General features: G+C 35.8%; 1 protein-coding gene across 6 annotated transcripts in view; it reads right to left on the bottom strand.

Moving 5' to 3' along the window:
- The window catches only part of CNTNAP4 (contactin associated protein family member 4), a 419,915-nt gene that overhangs the window by 106,134 nt on the left and 295,865 nt on the right, over positions 1-17,916 (bottom strand). For all 6 annotated transcript variants that reach the window (XM_036741850.1, XM_036741849.1, XM_036741851.1 and 3 more), the window contains one exon: positions 13,252-13,449. In XM_036741850.1, coding sequence (XP_036597745.1) covers positions 13,252-13,449 — 198 coding nt within the window. The remainder of the gene's footprint in view (positions 1-13,251; positions 13,450-17,916) is intronic.

Genomic DNA, 17,916 nt, shown 5'->3' with positions numbered 1-17,916 from the left:
CTGTTGGTCCCTTTTCTCCTTCACTATTGTACCAAAGTTTTGGAAAAGGGGTCTGAAGAGACTAAGAATCACAGAGTTTTGTACCTTCTAAAAATAAACAAAACCACTGGTAATGTTGATCTGATTTTTTTTTTTGCCAAAGCCAACAAATTGATAAATAATCACACTGAATAACTTTCAAAATGATTTATATCTGGCTGCAAATGAAACCAGAAGAAATAGCCAGAATTAAATGGAAGTATCAGTCGTAAATTGTTCTCAAATAGAAGGGAACAGGGAAACACTAATTCTTAAGACACCTGGTCATCTTGCCATGAACATAAATAATGTAGCAGGGAATAGTGAGAAATAGTAAAAAATTGGAAAATATTGTTTGGGATCAAAACATGAAAGAATGTTGTTGACTGCTGAGAAGTCTCATGGCTATATATCACAAACTCACTTGAAGATGAGAGTAGAAAAGTGCTAGGCATAGAGAATTCTGAATGACATCAGAAAAAACAATGACGTTGAAAATACCTGAACATACAGGAGAATAATGTCAGTAAATGTGAGAATAATTTCAAAGTCAATTGCTTGCGTGCAGTCAGACCATCGCTGACTAAAACAAAGGTTGAAATCGGACCAAATTATGTAAAAATGTAAGTATGATGGTGCATTGAAATTACAAGAGTTTCAACCCAAACTACTGAATACAATTAGAAAAAGAGGAAAAAAAATTGGGTCTGATTATCACTATTTGTTAAAGGAGTTTGGTTAATTAAAAAACCAAACCAAACCACAATAACAACAGCCACAAAAAAGCTACTGCCCATTTTGAGGTGAAGATGATAGAGCAGAGAAGCACTCGTTCAAGTTCTCCCAAATTCCCTACCGACAAACTCTAAAATAGTCCCTCCAATTGAATTCTGGAGTGACAGAACCAATAAAGTATCAGAGGAAACAACTTTCCAGGCCAAGTCAACTTAGGAGGTCAGCAGGAAAGATCCATCTGGCTAGAGTGCTGGTCCATCCTGGAGCACAATACATACTGCACAGAAAAGTATGGTGTCAGCAGCAGGCCTTGGAGCAGCTGTATTGATGGCAGCAGCCACTACGTGAGTTCTGAGCCCACAGATGATTGGGGTGGTTAGACAATTGATCAGAAGGAGATTATAGGGGATCCATTGCTGGTTCAGGATCCTGGTGCATTACCTATACAGGGTTCTGGGTCACAGTTCCAGGGCCAAAAGGAGGAAAAGCATTTGAAACCACAGGGGATCAGAGGCCATAGTCATGGTTCTAGGATAGAGAGGAGTGCTTGTCTTTATTCACGGGGATTAGGCATCTTTGTCTCAATTCTAAGAAGGAGGGAAACACTAGCAATTGCACTTATAGGAGTGCTGGGATGTGAGCGCAGTACCAGTGTCAGGAGGAGCGGTAGCACCAGCAGCTACAGAGGAACAAGGCCACTTCCTAGGTGAAGGCCAGAGGACAGGCAAGGAGAACAGTGATTATAGTTTTCCTTAGATAATCCCACCTTGGAAGCACCGATAATCCATAGACCTTTAGAGTAACTGAAAACAATAGCAAGAAAGGCCTGAAGCTTGGGACAGTGCCTCCTCCACACTGGGAACAGTGTCCAATTCTAACATAAAGTTAAAAGTGAGGAAATAGGCTAGAAAAAGGAGCAACAACAACAACAACAATCTGACCATAACAAGTTACTATGGTGATGGGGAAACAAACCCAGAAGACGATGATGTCGAAGCAGCCACAAACAAACCTCCCTCCTCTCCCTCAAGAAAAAAATAATCAGAGGCAAGCCCCAAAAAAATTTCCTGGAAGAGTTCAAAAAGGATTTCAAAAAGCAAATAAGAGTTGTAGAAAGAAAATTAGGAAAAGAAATGAGAGTGAGACAATTAAATTATAAAAAGCAAGTCCATAGCTTGATAGAAGAGGCAAAAAACACTGAAAAAAAATAACAACTTACAGAATTGTCCAAATGGAAGAAGAGGAACAAAAATCACTTGAAGAGAAGATGACCATAAAAAGCAAAGTTGGCCAAATGGAGAAAGAGGTACAAAAATCCATTAAAGAACTCCTTAAGAAGTATAATAGGAAGGACTCACTATTTGACAAAAACTGCAGGGAAAACGGGAAAATAATATGGCAGAAACTAGGCATAGACCAACATCCTACACCACATATCAAGACAAGGTCGAAATGAGTACACAATTTAGACAAAAGGATGATATTATAAACAATATATAACTATAGATACACTCAGCATCAGTTCATGTAAGTCTTTCCAGGTTTTTCTGAAGTCCACCTGCTCATCGTTTCTTATAACACAATAGTATTCCATTACATTCATATACCATAACTTGTTCAGCCATTCCCCAATTAATGGGCATCCCCTCAATTTCCAATTCTTGGCTGCCACAAAAAGAGCTGCTATAAATATTTTTGTACATGTGGGTCCTTTTCCCATTTTTATGATCTCTTTGGGATACAGACCTAGAAGCAGTATTGCTGTTTCAAAGGGTATGCATAGTTTTATAGCCCTTTGGGCACAGTTCCAAATTGCTCTCCAGAATGACTGGATCAGTTCACAACTTCACCAGCAATGCATTAGTGTTCCAATTTTCCCACATCTTCTCCAACATTCATCATTTTCCTGTTTTGTCATCTTAGTCAATCTGATAGGTATGATGTGGTACTTCAGAGTTATTTTGATTTGCATTTCTCTAATCTATAGTGATTTAGAACATTTTTTCATGTGACTATAGATAGCTTTAATTTCTACCTCTCAAAAGTGCCTGTTTATATCCTTTGGCCATTTATCAGTTGGGGGATGGCTTCTATTTTTATAAATTCTACTCAGTTTTCTATAAATTTTAGAGATGAGGCCTTTACAGAGACACTGGCTGTAAAAAAAAATGTTTCCCAGCTTTCTGCTTCCCTTCTAATCTTGATTGCATTGGCTTTGTTTGTACAAAGGGTCATCGAAAAAAAGTAATTCTTTAAAAATTAGAATTGGGAAGGTTGAAGCTAATGACATGATGAGAAACCAACAGACAATAAAACAAAATCAAAAGAATAAAAAAAGAAGAAAATATGAAATAACTCATTGGAAAAACAAATTTCCTAGAAAATAGATCAAGGGAAGATAACTTAAGAATTATTGTATTACCTGAAAGCCTTAATCAAAAGAGAAAGCTAAGATACCATATTTCAAGAAATAATCAAGGAAAACTACCCTGATATCACTGAACCAAAGGACAAATAGAAACTGAAAGAATTCACCAATTACTTCCTGAAAGAGATTCCAAAATAAAAACTCCGAGGAATAAGACAGCCAAATTCCAGAGATTCCAGGTCAAGGGAAAAAAAAATACTGTAACCAACCAAAATGAAACTATTCAAATATTGTGGAACCAGAGGATTCTGGGAAAATGGCAGAGTACATCAGAAAATTTCAAGCTGTCAAGATTTTCCTCCACAAAAGAGATAAAATAGTGCCTCTGGGTGAACATAGGGCCATGAAAACAAATAAAAGTAGGGGCAGAACAGTGGTCCTCTTGGAACAGTTGGAGAAGACCTAAAGAAAAATCCCAGGACTAGATTCCTTCCCTGTGAAGAGTAAAAACCTCCAGGCTAGGATCCCCTTTAACAACAAACAGCAAGCTGCTTAAACTCCAAGCCCCAAGTCAAGGTTAGCTGGTTTGAGAGGCTGCCTCACAGCCACAAGAACTTTTACCTCCAGGACAGTGAAGGGAGTTGGGCATCTGACCTGGGGAAACCTCTGCTAACAAGGAATGCTAGACTTAGCTGTGCTGCAGAGAGCAGTTGGGTGAAAAGGATCCAGCACACACCTGGTGAGTGCAGAAGCAGTGTGGCAGGGACCCTGCTCACTGTCAGCAGGAGACTGGAGGTTTTGGTTTGAGTTCAAGGTCAGAGGGGAAAACTGAAGAGGATTTGAGGCCAGAGGCAACATCTCCCATACCCCAGGACTAGAAGTGATTATAAAAACTAAATTATTACCAAAAAATGCACTAGAAAAGAAGAAGGAATCCAACCATATAGATAGGGAATAGAGAAGACCAGCATTCATCTTCAGAGGAGGATACTGAAACAAAGAAACACTCTTCTACCCCAAAAAGTAATGTCAAATGGTCACCTGCCCAAAAAGAATCCATTGAAGTCCTTAAGAAAGACTTAAAAATAAAATGAGAGAAACTGAGGAAAAATTTAAAAGAAAAATAACAGTAATACAAGAAGAATAAGAAGAATGTGACAGGAAATTCAACCAATTAGAAAAGGAGATCCAGAATCTTATGGAAGAAAATGATTCCTTGAAAATCAGAATTGGGCAAGGGGAAGACAGCAAAGTTATAAGAGGCGAAGAAATAAAAAAAACAAAAAAAAATTAAAAAAACCCAAAGTATAAAGAACAAAAAAGTAGAAGAGAATGTGAAACATCTCATAAGAAAAACAATGGATCTAGAGAACAGATCAGAATAATTGGACTGCCTAAAAATTCTGATCAAAAAAAGAATATTGATACAATAATATAGGAAATAATTAAAGAAAATTGTCCTGAAACATTAGAACAAAAGGGGAAAGTAGAAATAGAAAAAAAAAACCACCAATCACCACCAGAAAGAGATCCTACAAGGGAAACTTACAGAAATATTATAATTAAATTCTAAAACCCCCCAATCAAGGACAAAGTATTATGAGCAACATGAAAGAACAATTTATGTAGGATGGTACCACACTTAGAATCACACAAGACCTAATGTTGATGACCCTAAAAAATCGCAGGTCTTGGAACACGATATATCAAAAAGCAAAGCCCTGAATTCAATAAAAGATTTGACATACAAGAACCAAGAGAAATACAAGGTACATACCAATGACCAATTACAAGGGACTCAATAAGGATAGAATGTTTACCTTGTATGTATGGAAAATGTAAAACCTATGCCTAAGATCATTACTAATAATGAAGTAGCTTATAAGAAAGAGTGGGATAGACCTGAGTATGATATGACTTTAAAAAGTAAAACTTGGGGCAGCTAGGTGGTGCAGTGAGTAGAGCACCAGCCCTGGAATCAGGAGGACTTGAGTTCAAATTCGGACTCAGACACTTGACACATGTACTAGCTGTGTGACCTTGGGCAAGTCACTTAACCCTGATTGCCCTGCCAAAAAGCAAAAAAAAAAAAAAGTAAAACTGTTCAAGAATAGCTAAAAGAGTAATTGTCTTATACAAATAAGGTGCAAAAGGGAGAAGAACCAATACAGAGGAATTAGATGGGAGAGGGGAGTTGTTAGTTCTGGAAACCTAACTTCATCCAGTATGGGCTTAAGAGGGGAAAATACATATACGTCTAGAAGAGTATAAAAGTCTTCTAAATTTAAAAAGAAATAAAAATCTAAGGGGATAAGGAGGGGGAAGAGGAGAAAGGAAGGATCTTTAGAGGGGAAAGTGAGGGAATATGTCAAAGGGATGTACAAAAGGGTGTTTAGATTTAGGGGAATGGGAGGATAAGGAAGGTATTACAGGAGTGGGTGTAGGTTTAAGTAATAGGAGGGCAAGGTAGCAGATAGAAGTGAAGTAGAGGAGTTAAGAGAGATAGGAAAAAAGATATGCAGAAACATAAAAACAAGATTAGGAGTAGATTCTCTTAGGGAAAGTATATGTTTATATATATTTATATGTGTACATATGTATATCTATATCTATCTATGTAGATATGAGTGTATACATGTATGTATATATCAGTACCTATCTATAAATATATCCATGTTCAATTGTAGCCCTGGGGTGGTGGGTAGGTAGGAGGAAGGGGGAGAAAGAACAAAGTAAAAAATGTACATTAGAGAAGAAAAGAAACCCTACGAGGAAGCAAGGAAAAGATGGACCACTTTCAACTTAATGCACAGTATTTAATATATAGGCTTTCTTGAAATAAGTTATTGATATATATTTTGAATCCTCTCCTATGTTCTGCTGTGCACATGACATGCTTTTTTCTTTTCTTATTTTGTATTTAAGTTTAATATTTAAGTTTATAATGTTTTATTTCTTTTCTTATTTTGTATCTAAGTTTTAGTATTTGTCTAAAATAAATAAATGAAAAATTGTGGAACAACAGTCAGGATCACACAAGATTTAGCTGCTTCCTCATTAAAGGATCAATGGACTTGGAATATGGCATTCTAGAAGGCAAAGAAACTAGGATTACAACCATGAATCACCTGCCCAGAGAAACTGAGTATAATCCTTCAGGGAGAAAAGTGAATATTTAATGAAATAGAGGATTCGAAAGCATTCTTGATAAAAAGACCACAGCAGATCATAAAATCTGACTTTCAAGTACAAGAATCAAGAGAAATATAAGAAGGTAAACATGAAAGAGAAATCATAAAGGAATCAATAAGTTTAAATGTTTACATTTCCATATGGAAAGATGAGATTGCAACTCCTAAGAACTTTATCATCATTAGGGCAGTTAGAAGAAGTATACATTGACCAAGGATATAGGTATAAGTTGACTATGATAAGATAATTTTAAAAAATATAAGGAGAAAGAGGGATGCATAAGGAGGAGGGGGAAGCAAGAAGAATGGGCCAAATTATCTCATATAAAAGAAATATGAAAGAAAGAGATTTTATAAAGTAGAGGAAGACTAGTGGGTTCACAATGCTTGAACCTTACTCACATCAGAGTTGACTCAAGGAGGAAATAGCATACACACTCAGTTCATTAAAAAAAAAATCTATCTTACCCTACAGGGAAATAGGAACAAAAAGTGATTAGAAAAGAGGGAGGGGGGGTTGTCATGGAAGGGAGGCTTATGAGGAGGGACAGAATAAAAAAGACAGAGAGAGAGAGAGAGAGAGAGAGAGAGAGAGAGAGAGAGAGAGAGAGAAGAAGAAGAAGAAGAAGAAGAAGAAGAAGAAGAAGAAGAAGAAGAAGAAGAAGAGGAGGAGGAGGAGGAGGAAGAAGAAGAAGAAACAGGGGGAAAATAGGATGGAGGGAAATATAATAGTCATAACTGTGAATGTGAATGGGATGAACCAATCCATAAAAGAGAATGAGAGAGCAGAAAGGATTAAAATAACCAGAATCTAATGATATATACACATTAAGAAACAAACTTTAAACAGAGAGGCACAGACAAGGTAAAAGTAAAGGAGTGGAGCAGAATCTATTATATTTCAGCTGAGGTAAAAAAGAAAAAGTAGAAGTAGCAATCATGAAGTCAAGCAAAGCAAAAACAAAAATAGACCTAATTAAAAGAGAGATAAGCAAGGAAACTACATTTTGCTAAAAAGCACCATAGACACTGGGCAGCTAAGTGACACAATTGAAAGAATGCTGGACCTGGAGTAAGGAAGATAGGACTTCCTAGGTTCAAATCTAGCCTGTGGCACTTACTAGCCATGTGACCCTGGATAAGTCATTTAACCCTGTTTGCCTCAGTTTCCTCACCTGTAAAATGATCTGGAGAAGAAAATGGTAAATCACTACAGTATCTTCACCAAGAAAATCCCAAATGGGGTCAGGAAGCATCAGACAACTGAAAAATGACTCAACAACATCCACAGACAATGAAATAACAGCACTGCTAAACAGATATGCACCAACTGGCATAGCATCCAAATTCTTAGAGAAGTTAAATGAGTTATAGAAAAAAAAACAGACAGCAAAACTATACTAGTGGGGGATCTCAACTTCCCCCTCTCAAAACTAGTTATATCTAACCACAAAAGAAGGAAGAAAGAAGTTAAGGAGTTGAATAGAATTTTAGAAAAGCTAAGATATGATAGACCTCTGGAGAAAATTGAATGGAAACAAAAAGAAATATACCTTTCTTCTCAGTGGTATATGGCACCTACACAAAAACTGACCCTGTATTAGGGAATAAGATCCTCACAACCAAATGCAGAAAAGAAGATATATTAAATGAATCTTTTTCAGACTATGATGCAATAAAAATTATGTTCAATCAAGGGTCATGGAAACACACATTAAAACTGGAAAGCAAATAATTTAACCCTGAAGAATGAGTGGGTTAAAAAACAAATCATAGAAACAATTAATAGTTTCATTAAAGAGAATGCCAACATTGAGACAATGCACCAAAATTTATGGGATCTCACCAAAGCAGTACTTAGGAAATAAAAATTTATCTCTAAACGCTTACATCAATAACAGAGAAAATGAAGTTCAATGAATTGGGTATGCAACTAAAAAACAAGAAAAAGAATACATTAAACATCACCAATTAAACAACAAATTGGAAATCTTGAAATCAATGGAGAGATTAATAAAATTGAAAGTTAAAAAAGAACTTATAAATGAAATTAGGGGCTGATTTTATGAAAAACAACAACAAAAAAAAAACAATAAAACAGATAAACCACTGGTCAATTTGATTTAAAAAAAATTACCAGTATCAAAAATGTAAAGTGGGAATGTACCACCAATGAAGATGAAATTAATGCAATTTTATCAGGAGATATTTTGCTCAATTTAATGCCAACATATTGACAATCTAAGTGAAATAGATGATTATTTACAAAAAAAAAAAAGAGTTGCCCAGATTAACAGAAGAGGAAATAGAATACTTAAATAACCCTATCTTAGAAAAAATAAATTTAACAAACCATCAATGAGCTCTCTGCCAAAAGATCCTCAGATGGATTCACAAGTAAATTGTACCAAACATTTAAAGAACAATAAATATGAATACTATATATGATTTTTAGAAAAAAATAGACAAAAGTCAGATCTGAACAATTGGAGGAGTATTAGTTGATAATGGGTAGGCTGAGACAATATAATAAAAATTAAAATTTTAAACAAATTAATTTATGTATTCAGTACCATAATAATCATATTACCAAAAAAAAATTAGAGAGCTAAAAAAATAATAATGAAATTCTTCTGGAAGACCAAAAGTTCAAGAATATCAAGGGAATCAATGAACAGAAAATGTAGAGGATGATGGCTTGAAAGTACCAAGATCTCAAACTATATTTCAAAGCAGTATTCATCAAAACAATGTGGTACTAAGAAACAGAATGATGGATCAGTGAAATAAATTAGGTACACAGCGCAGAGTAGTAAATGACCATAGTAATCTAGTATTTGACAAACCCGAAGACCAAATATTTTGGGATAAGAAATCACTATTTGACAAAAAAGAATTTCTGGGAAACTGGCAAGTAGTTTGGCAAAAACTAGGCAAAAACCAACAATGTCTCACTGTATACAGAGATAAGGTCAAAATGGGCACATGATTTAGACGTAAAGGGTAGCATCATAAGCAAGTTTCCATGGGAAATTATTTTACAATTATACCTCAGGATGTCGGAGACATATTTGCCCTCATTTCATCCTTGAGAAGAGAATTAAAAAGGAAATTTTGCATTCCAGAATAGCATTCCTGATATCATCTGAGGTATAGCCTTAAATACGTTGGAGGAGAAATGGGCACACGGATTATAGGGAATTTGGAATTAAGAAGTTATCTGCAAATTATGGAACGAGAAGGTAGGATGAGGGTTTCCAGGGTATGAGATTTTTTGCTCAGGGACATAGGGAAATAGGATGAAGGACTAAAGATGAGGGTGTTAGGAATTATTAAGAGAGTGAGAAAGGTGGCAAGGCCTGGGGAATTATAAAGAAAGAATAGTGGCAAGCAGGGTCTTGTTTCTGTTGCTTCCATTTTCTCTCTAACTACTTTTCTCCTACATCTACATCTTTTGCCCCTGAAAGGGCAAGGAATAACTGCTGCATGAATATGAGTTAAGGAAAATCAGGGAATGAGAGGAGTTAGATGAAGTTTGCTCTCCACATCATCTTTTCTTTTTCTCCAATGCCAGTCACATCACCATAGAACCCACTTTCTCTTAATGGAAAAAGTAAACACCTGGAGGTTAGGGAAGTAAGGCCATCTAAGCTGTCATATCCCAGGTACTGAAGGACTCTACAAAGGTCAAGAGAACAGAGAGAGGAAGAATGAGATCTCCAGAAGCAGCAGGGAGAGAGGAGTTGTGAGAGCAGTGCTGCTAGAGTAACATTGGTGGGGGGCAGGGCAATTTGGGTTAAGTGACTTGCCCAAGGTCACACAGCTAGTAAGTGTGTCAAGTATCTGAGGCTGGATTTGAACTCAGGTCCTCTTGACTCCAGAACCGGTGCTCTACTCACTGCACCACCTAGCTGCCCCATTGCACTTTTAAGGAGTAAGTATATGTTGGTTATATATGCATGGGACGGATAATTGTGAAGACTTCACAGGGTGTGTCTAATGGAGAGGTTTTGGGATTTGGCCTTGTAATTTTGGAAGGCATGCCCTTCCCCCTCTGTCTCTCAGATGTTAGAAGATAATGAACTTCCTGTGAGCTATTTGTTCTCTGCTCCAGGAAGGGTCTCTCCTTCCCCCACCTAGACTTTCAGAAGCCACCCTGGCAGTTGAGTTCTGAAAGAGAAAAACCTGAATGAACCAGATCAATCTTGGTCCTCTGTGTAGTTTTTGCACCTAGACTGTAGGCCTACCCCCCAGCCAATGGTGAGAAGGGATAGAGGTGGGTGGGAATCTTTTTCATTAAGACTATAAATTAGGGCAGGTTCCCTTTTACCTCGCCTCCTCCGTTATGGAGGTGTGCCCAAATCTTGCAAGTTTGTAGAATAAATTTACTTTGTTCCTCTTAAAGATGTCTCCCCTATTATTTAAAAATTCTGTCCCATACATATATGAATATACATTAGTCAGGGACTATTTTTTTATTTTTTTCACAGAAAACATATCTGAGGTTTTTGCTTTTGTAATTTCTATATGAGTTATCAGTTTTCTTGCTAAAAGGCAGAGTCAGCATCATTATATCATCCTGTGTTGAGAAGGGAAGTGTCTGGCACACAGTAGGGATTTAATAAATGTTAACTGATTGATTGTATTGGAATGGGGAAAAGGAACAAAACAAGTCACGATCTGAGTTTAGTCTAAACCTAGGTAAAATTAAGAACCATGACTTCCCACATTTTTGTCTCCTAAAGAAGTACTCTGTTAAAAAGCATACCACAATATATCTTGCCCAATATAAAATTATAAAACAGAAGAAATTTGTCTTTAATGCTCCCAAATGACCTCTTTTTATATCTTGTCTCTTCTTTGCATGATGTATGTCCAGCATCACCTTCAAGCACCCATTGTACATTGCCCTATTAGAATGTACTCCTAGAAAAGGATTTTCATACTTGTCATTTTATGCTTTAGTGTATATTCCTTGTCCCAGGAATGATTATATCACAGAAGTAATCTTTTTTTTATTGTTGAATAAAATGTTTTCCCCATATCATAAAAGAATTTCAAATACCAAATAAGAAAGTGGTAGAGATATCTTATGTTTGGGAAAATTTTCAAGAATACCTGAAGTCAGGCCATGTACAGGCAGCTTTTATGCTGCCTATGTGTAATATAGATGTGCATACATATTATTATGCATTTCTTCAGAAATTTTACAAAAAGTTAAATTTGAATATTATGGCAACATAGTTTTTTTGGGGGGTGAATATGCCTCTTGTGACATAGTTATATACTTGAAATAATCATGGGTATTGTCGGTTACTTATGAGTGCCAAATAGCTTATCAGAGATTGAATAATAATGAATACGCTTGGGGCCAATTCAGTTTGTTTGGGGGCAGGGGAAAAAAGTAGCATTGGCAGGGAGCATAGCACAACACATAGTTCCACCGTAAATACAGTCATGCTAGAAGAAAGGGTCGTTTCTCCCCTAGAAAGTTCAATCAAAGTTCCTAGGAAGAGTAGGGGAAGATAGCCCATGGGAGGCAGTTGTCATAATTACAGGACTCTCAATTCTGCATCCTATTGGGGGTTAATATGGGGTTACTATTTTAGGTGTAAAGATAATGGCTGCCAGTGCCTTGGACTAGAGCCACAGTCACCGAATGCTAGTTACAATGCTGTGGCTTTTTTGGGAAGGGGGGGTGCAAATTAACTTGCTTCTTTTTCTCAATTAACATTTTTCTTCACCCCCCCCATACCAGTTTTTCCATTAGCATTTCCCCCGTGTATGGAAGGATGTGAAAACATGCAATTGTTAGTGAATTCACAGGTAAACAGCACTTAAGCAGTAGGGGATGGTAGTCTTGAACGTTTTCCTTCTTCCTTATTCTGAGGATTCTTTCAATAAGACAAATGGTAATGAAATTAATGAACTGTTTGTCTCCAGAAATCTGAATTGATAGGAGTTGAGTGATGGGAGAGATTCATTCAAATGAAAAATTCTCTGCCCTTACAAGTAATTTGATAAATATATTATTGTTCCCTTTATTTAAGTTATCAATACAGGTATGGGATATAATAGACACCTGGATCACTCTAAGAAACCAACAGGACTCTAGCCTCCCTAGACAGCCAAGGAAAACTCAATTTATTCCTTCTAAATTACTTAGTCATTTTAAGAGGTACCTCAAGAAAGGAAGGGAATGTTTATTTGAGTATGTCAAAGGTTTGAAAGAACTAAGTAATTTCCCAAATGCGCCATTGGGAAAATTGGATATTAAATATTAAAAGAGATTATGTAACTTGTTTAAAAATGTGAAACAAATATTTTAGACTTAGTTTTCTTGGGGCCATAGTACTCCCCTGTGGTGATTTGGGGAAGTTCAAGAAACTAACGCCTTTAATTTTAAATGTTTCCTCCATTTGATAGTCAATTTAACTCTGAAAGTGCCTAGTTTACTAATAAGAAATGAGTTAGGCATGAGGGTACTGCGGACTGAATGACTGGTTATAGAAGCTAACAGAAAGTACTCAGAAGTGGGAGGAAGGGTATGACTTCAAAGACCAACCTTGGTTCTTAAATTAAGTTCCAGACTAACTGTAAAAACCATAAACATATAACAACAAAACAAAAGAAAATCCAATCTGTGGCTGACAAACTTTGTTTAGACTGTAAGGAAGGAAGCTTTTATGTTCAGTTACTTGATAGGGTAGTATTGAGAGAACAATTAAGGTTACAAAGAAGCACATAAAGAATTGACCTTGGCCTTCCTTCCTGAGCAACAGACTCTATAACTTACACAATGAGACCCGTTTGCTAAGTAAACAAGAATCTTGTGAATTAAACAGCACCATGCCATAACCTTAGAAGGATTAAAATCCATAACAGCTAGTTGAATAAAGCACATTATGCAACATAATAAGATTCTTCAGCTTTACTTACCTCGTTTATTTAAAAGCCGAGACTTTTTGCAGTGGTAAGCAAGCTCCTGTTCACAGTGTTCTGCATGGTTAATTGTAGCCTGGAGCTGTTCTGTATTGGCAGTATACTTGAAAAACACAGTATGAGGGTTTTCTCGATTGGAACTTTTTACTCTGGTGACGTCTGAGCTGTTGTGCTGTACAATGGTCCATGCAGTGTCTGGAGAAAGGCAAAAATTAAGGGAGAGAAAACAAGAGTTATCATTCCTCTGGAAAGGTTAAAAAATAAAATAAAATAAAACAAAAATCATCTTTAATGGAGCAAGTTCTTTGAGCTGTCTAATCATCAGAATTGTTCTAATTAAAATGTAAAGGAATCAGAACACAATTAACAGTTGTCCTGCTAAGAAAAATTAGTGTAGAATGTATTCAATAAGAAAGTTTACAGGAAAAAAAATTCTAAGCTTGAGTTGGAGAATAGATAACTAATTTTCTAGAATAAAAATGGAAACTGCCAAATCCTAATAAATTGCTTTCCTTTACTTTTGTATTTCATCAACTTCTAATTTTTTATAATTTTAATTCATATTTATAATATATAATTTACATATATATTTATATATAATTTATAATTTAATAATTTTAATTATATATAATAATATATAATATAATATATAATATTTAGTAATAATGTATAATTTATAATTTTATAATTTTCAGCATTTCCCTCTGAAAATATCTTTTTTTCTCCATAGCCTGCATTCAAAATCCCCCCTGCCAAAAAACCCCATCCTACGCAGGTATAATTAAAGAAGACGCATTTTATTGTTGGTTGGCCTATACACACCCAAACAGTGGTGTTATACTCGTACAATTTAATCATCCTGCCCTGGCCTAGTGGTACGCATCATAATTATTGTTTTTGGAGAAGTTGAGACTGGTGGATTGCTTGTGCTCAGGGGTTCTGAGCTAGAGTAGAGAGAAAACCAATTGCACAGCTGCACTACATCTGGCACCAATATGGTAGGAAGGGTCCACCAGGCTGGCTAGAGAGAGTCAAGTTGGCCCAAATCAGAAATGGCACAGATCAAAGTTCCCATGCTGATTGATCAATTGTGGGACATGGTCCATGGTAGCCACTATATTTCCAACCTGTGCAAGGAAGACCCAACTGAGAGCAAGAGAGAGAAATACAGACAGACACAGAGAAACAAAGACAGAGACAGGAGAGATGGAGAGATGGAGAGAGAAAGACAGAGAGAGAGAGAGAGAGAGAGAGAGAGAGAGAGACAGAGAGAGAGACAGAGAGACTGTACCTTGATTGGATAAATCTATAGATCAACAACCCCACCAAAGAAACAAGGCTAAAGTGCTTCTAATTTTGTGCATCTTCTGGACATTATGGATGAGAACAACAGTGATGTCAATATCAGATAGCATCATTTATGCTAAATTTCTGCTTTGCTTATTGACTTCATTTATTACATGAAATACAACAGTACTTAGGATGGGCAAAAGTGTTTTGAGGGAGAAACAACTTGAATTTTTATATATTCCAAAAATTCTACCATCAAAATATACTGGAATTTGTCATATCCTTTGACACTGTTCTGTTTTGTTTTGTTTTTTTTTTCTTACTTCACTCAAATCACTGAGCCACCAGGGGGTGTCAAATTCCTGAAAAATGGATTAGAAGAAACAGCACACTCCATAAAGCAGAGATTTTCCAAATTAGAAGAATAAGGGTCATCTTGAATAGGTTGCTAAAGTAATCAGGCCAGGAAGACAGGAGTTCAAATTCAGCCTCAAGGACTTACTATTATAAAAAAATCTCATCTGATCATCATAACCACCCTGGGAAGTAAATGTTATGATTTGTCCCCATTTTTCAAAGGAAGAAACAAAGGTTGTGATGCCCTGGGTTACACAGCTACTATATGAGGATAGAATTGAATTCGTGTCTTCCTGACCTGAAGTCCAGCCTTAAAGTCTGTCTATCCACCTAGCTGCCTCTAGATATGGAAACATCTGCCTATGAGAAGTGAAATGATTTTCCTGAGACTACACAGAACCAGGATTTAAAACTGGGTCTTCTGACCCCAAATCTAGTAGTTTTTCCACCATGTAATGTTTCTCCCTGTGGGCTTTAGGACTTTTTGATGGCTGCTATTGTCACCAGTGTATGAATTTTAAAAATCCTCTAGGGACCGCTTCTTTTTCCCTTATGTGGCCAATTACCATTTTTTGGGCACTCCTGACTCTCAAAGGTCCAGGAAAAACTACTCAGTGACTGATCTTGGTATTCGGAAGTGTTGGGAATAAATTTGGTTTAAAATGCCTCTTGAGTACTCTATAAATACATAGATAGTTAGAGAAAAATCCTCCAGGCAAAATGTGAACAAAAGTGAGCAAAATAGGACAGAAATCAAGGAAGAAAAAAAGGATTTTTAGATATCTTAGTCTACTATACCCAGCCTAGGAAGCTGAGAGTGTTTCCAAGCAAATTTAAATTCTGCAGGTTCTTATTGTCATCATATTTCAATCTGGAAATTTATTTTAACATTTTTTGTGGAAAATTATTTAAATTACCCTTTTATTATTTTTGTCCATTGCCTAGTCTGTATTCGTCTTCGATGTTCCTTCTTTCAGAAAAATGAAGTATAAAGGGAACCTTGTAAAGTACTGAATTAGGATCTGAAGCTGATCAATTATAATGTCATTTTTTTGTCATCTAGTTCCCTGCTATGCAGCACACTGGAAGAAAAATGATGCACCCGAATAGTTCATATTGGCTGGTGGTCAGTATGATAGATTTACAGTCATGCATGGTTAAAATGTAATAATAGAAAACTTTCTCAAGGAAAGAGAAGGAAAAGGTTGAGTAGACAGCTGTAAGAATACTTTTCTGAAGGTCAGAATAATAAACTGGACACAATCTTTCACTTCCACCTGTGTATACACAGTAAAATCCATTTCTATCATACACTCCTATAATATAACTATTTCAAAGCCCCAGGTAAGGGCACATAAAATTACTTTATTCTTTTCTAATATTTCTGTGCTTTTTAGTATCACATAATCTTAGAGGTAGAAGGAATGTTAGGGATCATCTAATGTAATACTCTCATTTTATATATAATGTCATTGAGGCCTAGAAAAAGCAAGTGCAAAAAGTATAATTCATCTATTGTTGATTAATTATGAAATGTTAGAGAAAGAGATTGTGGATCATCATATTCCTGGCTTCATCAAGACTGAGTTTATATACTCTTGATGAGTCAGAGTTTAAAACATGACATTTGTCCCTTCTAGTCCACTAGAGACTGTCTTAAATGTATTTAACACAATGACACTATTGCTTCTAGCCAGAGTCACAAACCCCAAGGATTAGTCAAATAGATATGTCATAACAAGACAAACTAAGTGAAAGTCACAGTTTGATTATTTTAAGCAGTTTGTGTAAACATGGTCTGTAGATTCTCAGTTTCAATTTCACCAGCCGATATGTACAGTTAGGAGAATATCACCTTGTAAGATATGCTAAAAATAGGGAAGTAGCAAACTTTAAAGAAAAGTAGTACCTCACTGATCTTGAAATCTCAACCAACTAAAATATGGTGAAGACAAACAAGTAAAAGGGGTCTCTAAGTAGACAAAATGCACTTCAGAGCATAAAATCTATGCCCTGAAATGTATCTGCTTTACACAGGACAATTGATCCAGTTTTCAAACAGAGTCGACATCATTCAAAATAAACTTCTAACAATCCTGGCTAACTGGTTTCTAAGACCATAACAGATAAGAAGCAGCACATCAAAATGGAGAAGTGTTGCTAGAGCCAGGAACACTGATAATACCCCAAAATGATGAACGACTAGAAAAGAGAAAACTGAAAAAAAGATAATATTTAAAAAGACAGAAGAGTTCAAAAATCATAGCAGTTTAGAATAAATTAATGTCAAGAAAAATAAACCTATATGTCAAAAAAGTCATGAGAACATAATTATGATATAGTACAATAATTAATGTTTATAATGTTGCCATCAGATCATCAAAGAAAATTAACTGTGTTCACTAAACACAGTGGGGAAAAATAGGGTACTATTTGCATGTTAGAAATATTTCGGCATCAATTTTATCATTAAGTTCATTCAGGATTGTGAAAAGGGAATGATAGAATTACAAAATATTATAATAAGATAAAGAAATTTCACAGTTCATAAAGATGAAAATACAACTTTCATTGGTGTCAGCAAGATTTTGGAGGAGTAGGTCACGGGAAATGAATCATGTCCTTTGACACTGTTATATTCTTTAACTCTAAATGAACTTAAAAGTTGTTCATATCTAAATAGATTAGATTCAGTTATCTGGAAAATTCTCTGATGAGGAATTTTTCATTTCAAGTCAAAGGCAGAAAAATGAGAAATTATTCTATGTTTTGAGCCTGGAATGAAATGTCCTCTAAAAAGCAGTGTAGACATTCATTGATACAGTCTACATAACTTCCTTGGATAAAAACTGTCTCTTAAATAATTCAATTTAAGCAGATTGTACAATGTTCAAAGCACAGAGCAATTTGCACTCAGCAGCATAACACTTATTAGGTTGTAAAAGGATTTTTAAGGACTTTTGGCAAGATGGCAAAATGAGAGGACAAGATCAAGCCTAACTTCTGATTGCTGAC

This window comes from Trichosurus vulpecula, chromosome 1 (assembly GCF_011100635.1).
Source record: "Trichosurus vulpecula isolate mTriVul1 chromosome 1, mTriVul1.pri, whole genome shotgun sequence".
Classification (NCBI taxonomy): domain Eukaryota; kingdom Metazoa; phylum Chordata; class Mammalia; order Diprotodontia; family Phalangeridae; genus Trichosurus; species Trichosurus vulpecula.
Note: the sequence above shows the minus strand (reverse complement) of the source record. Positions and strands in the feature narration are given on the sequence as shown.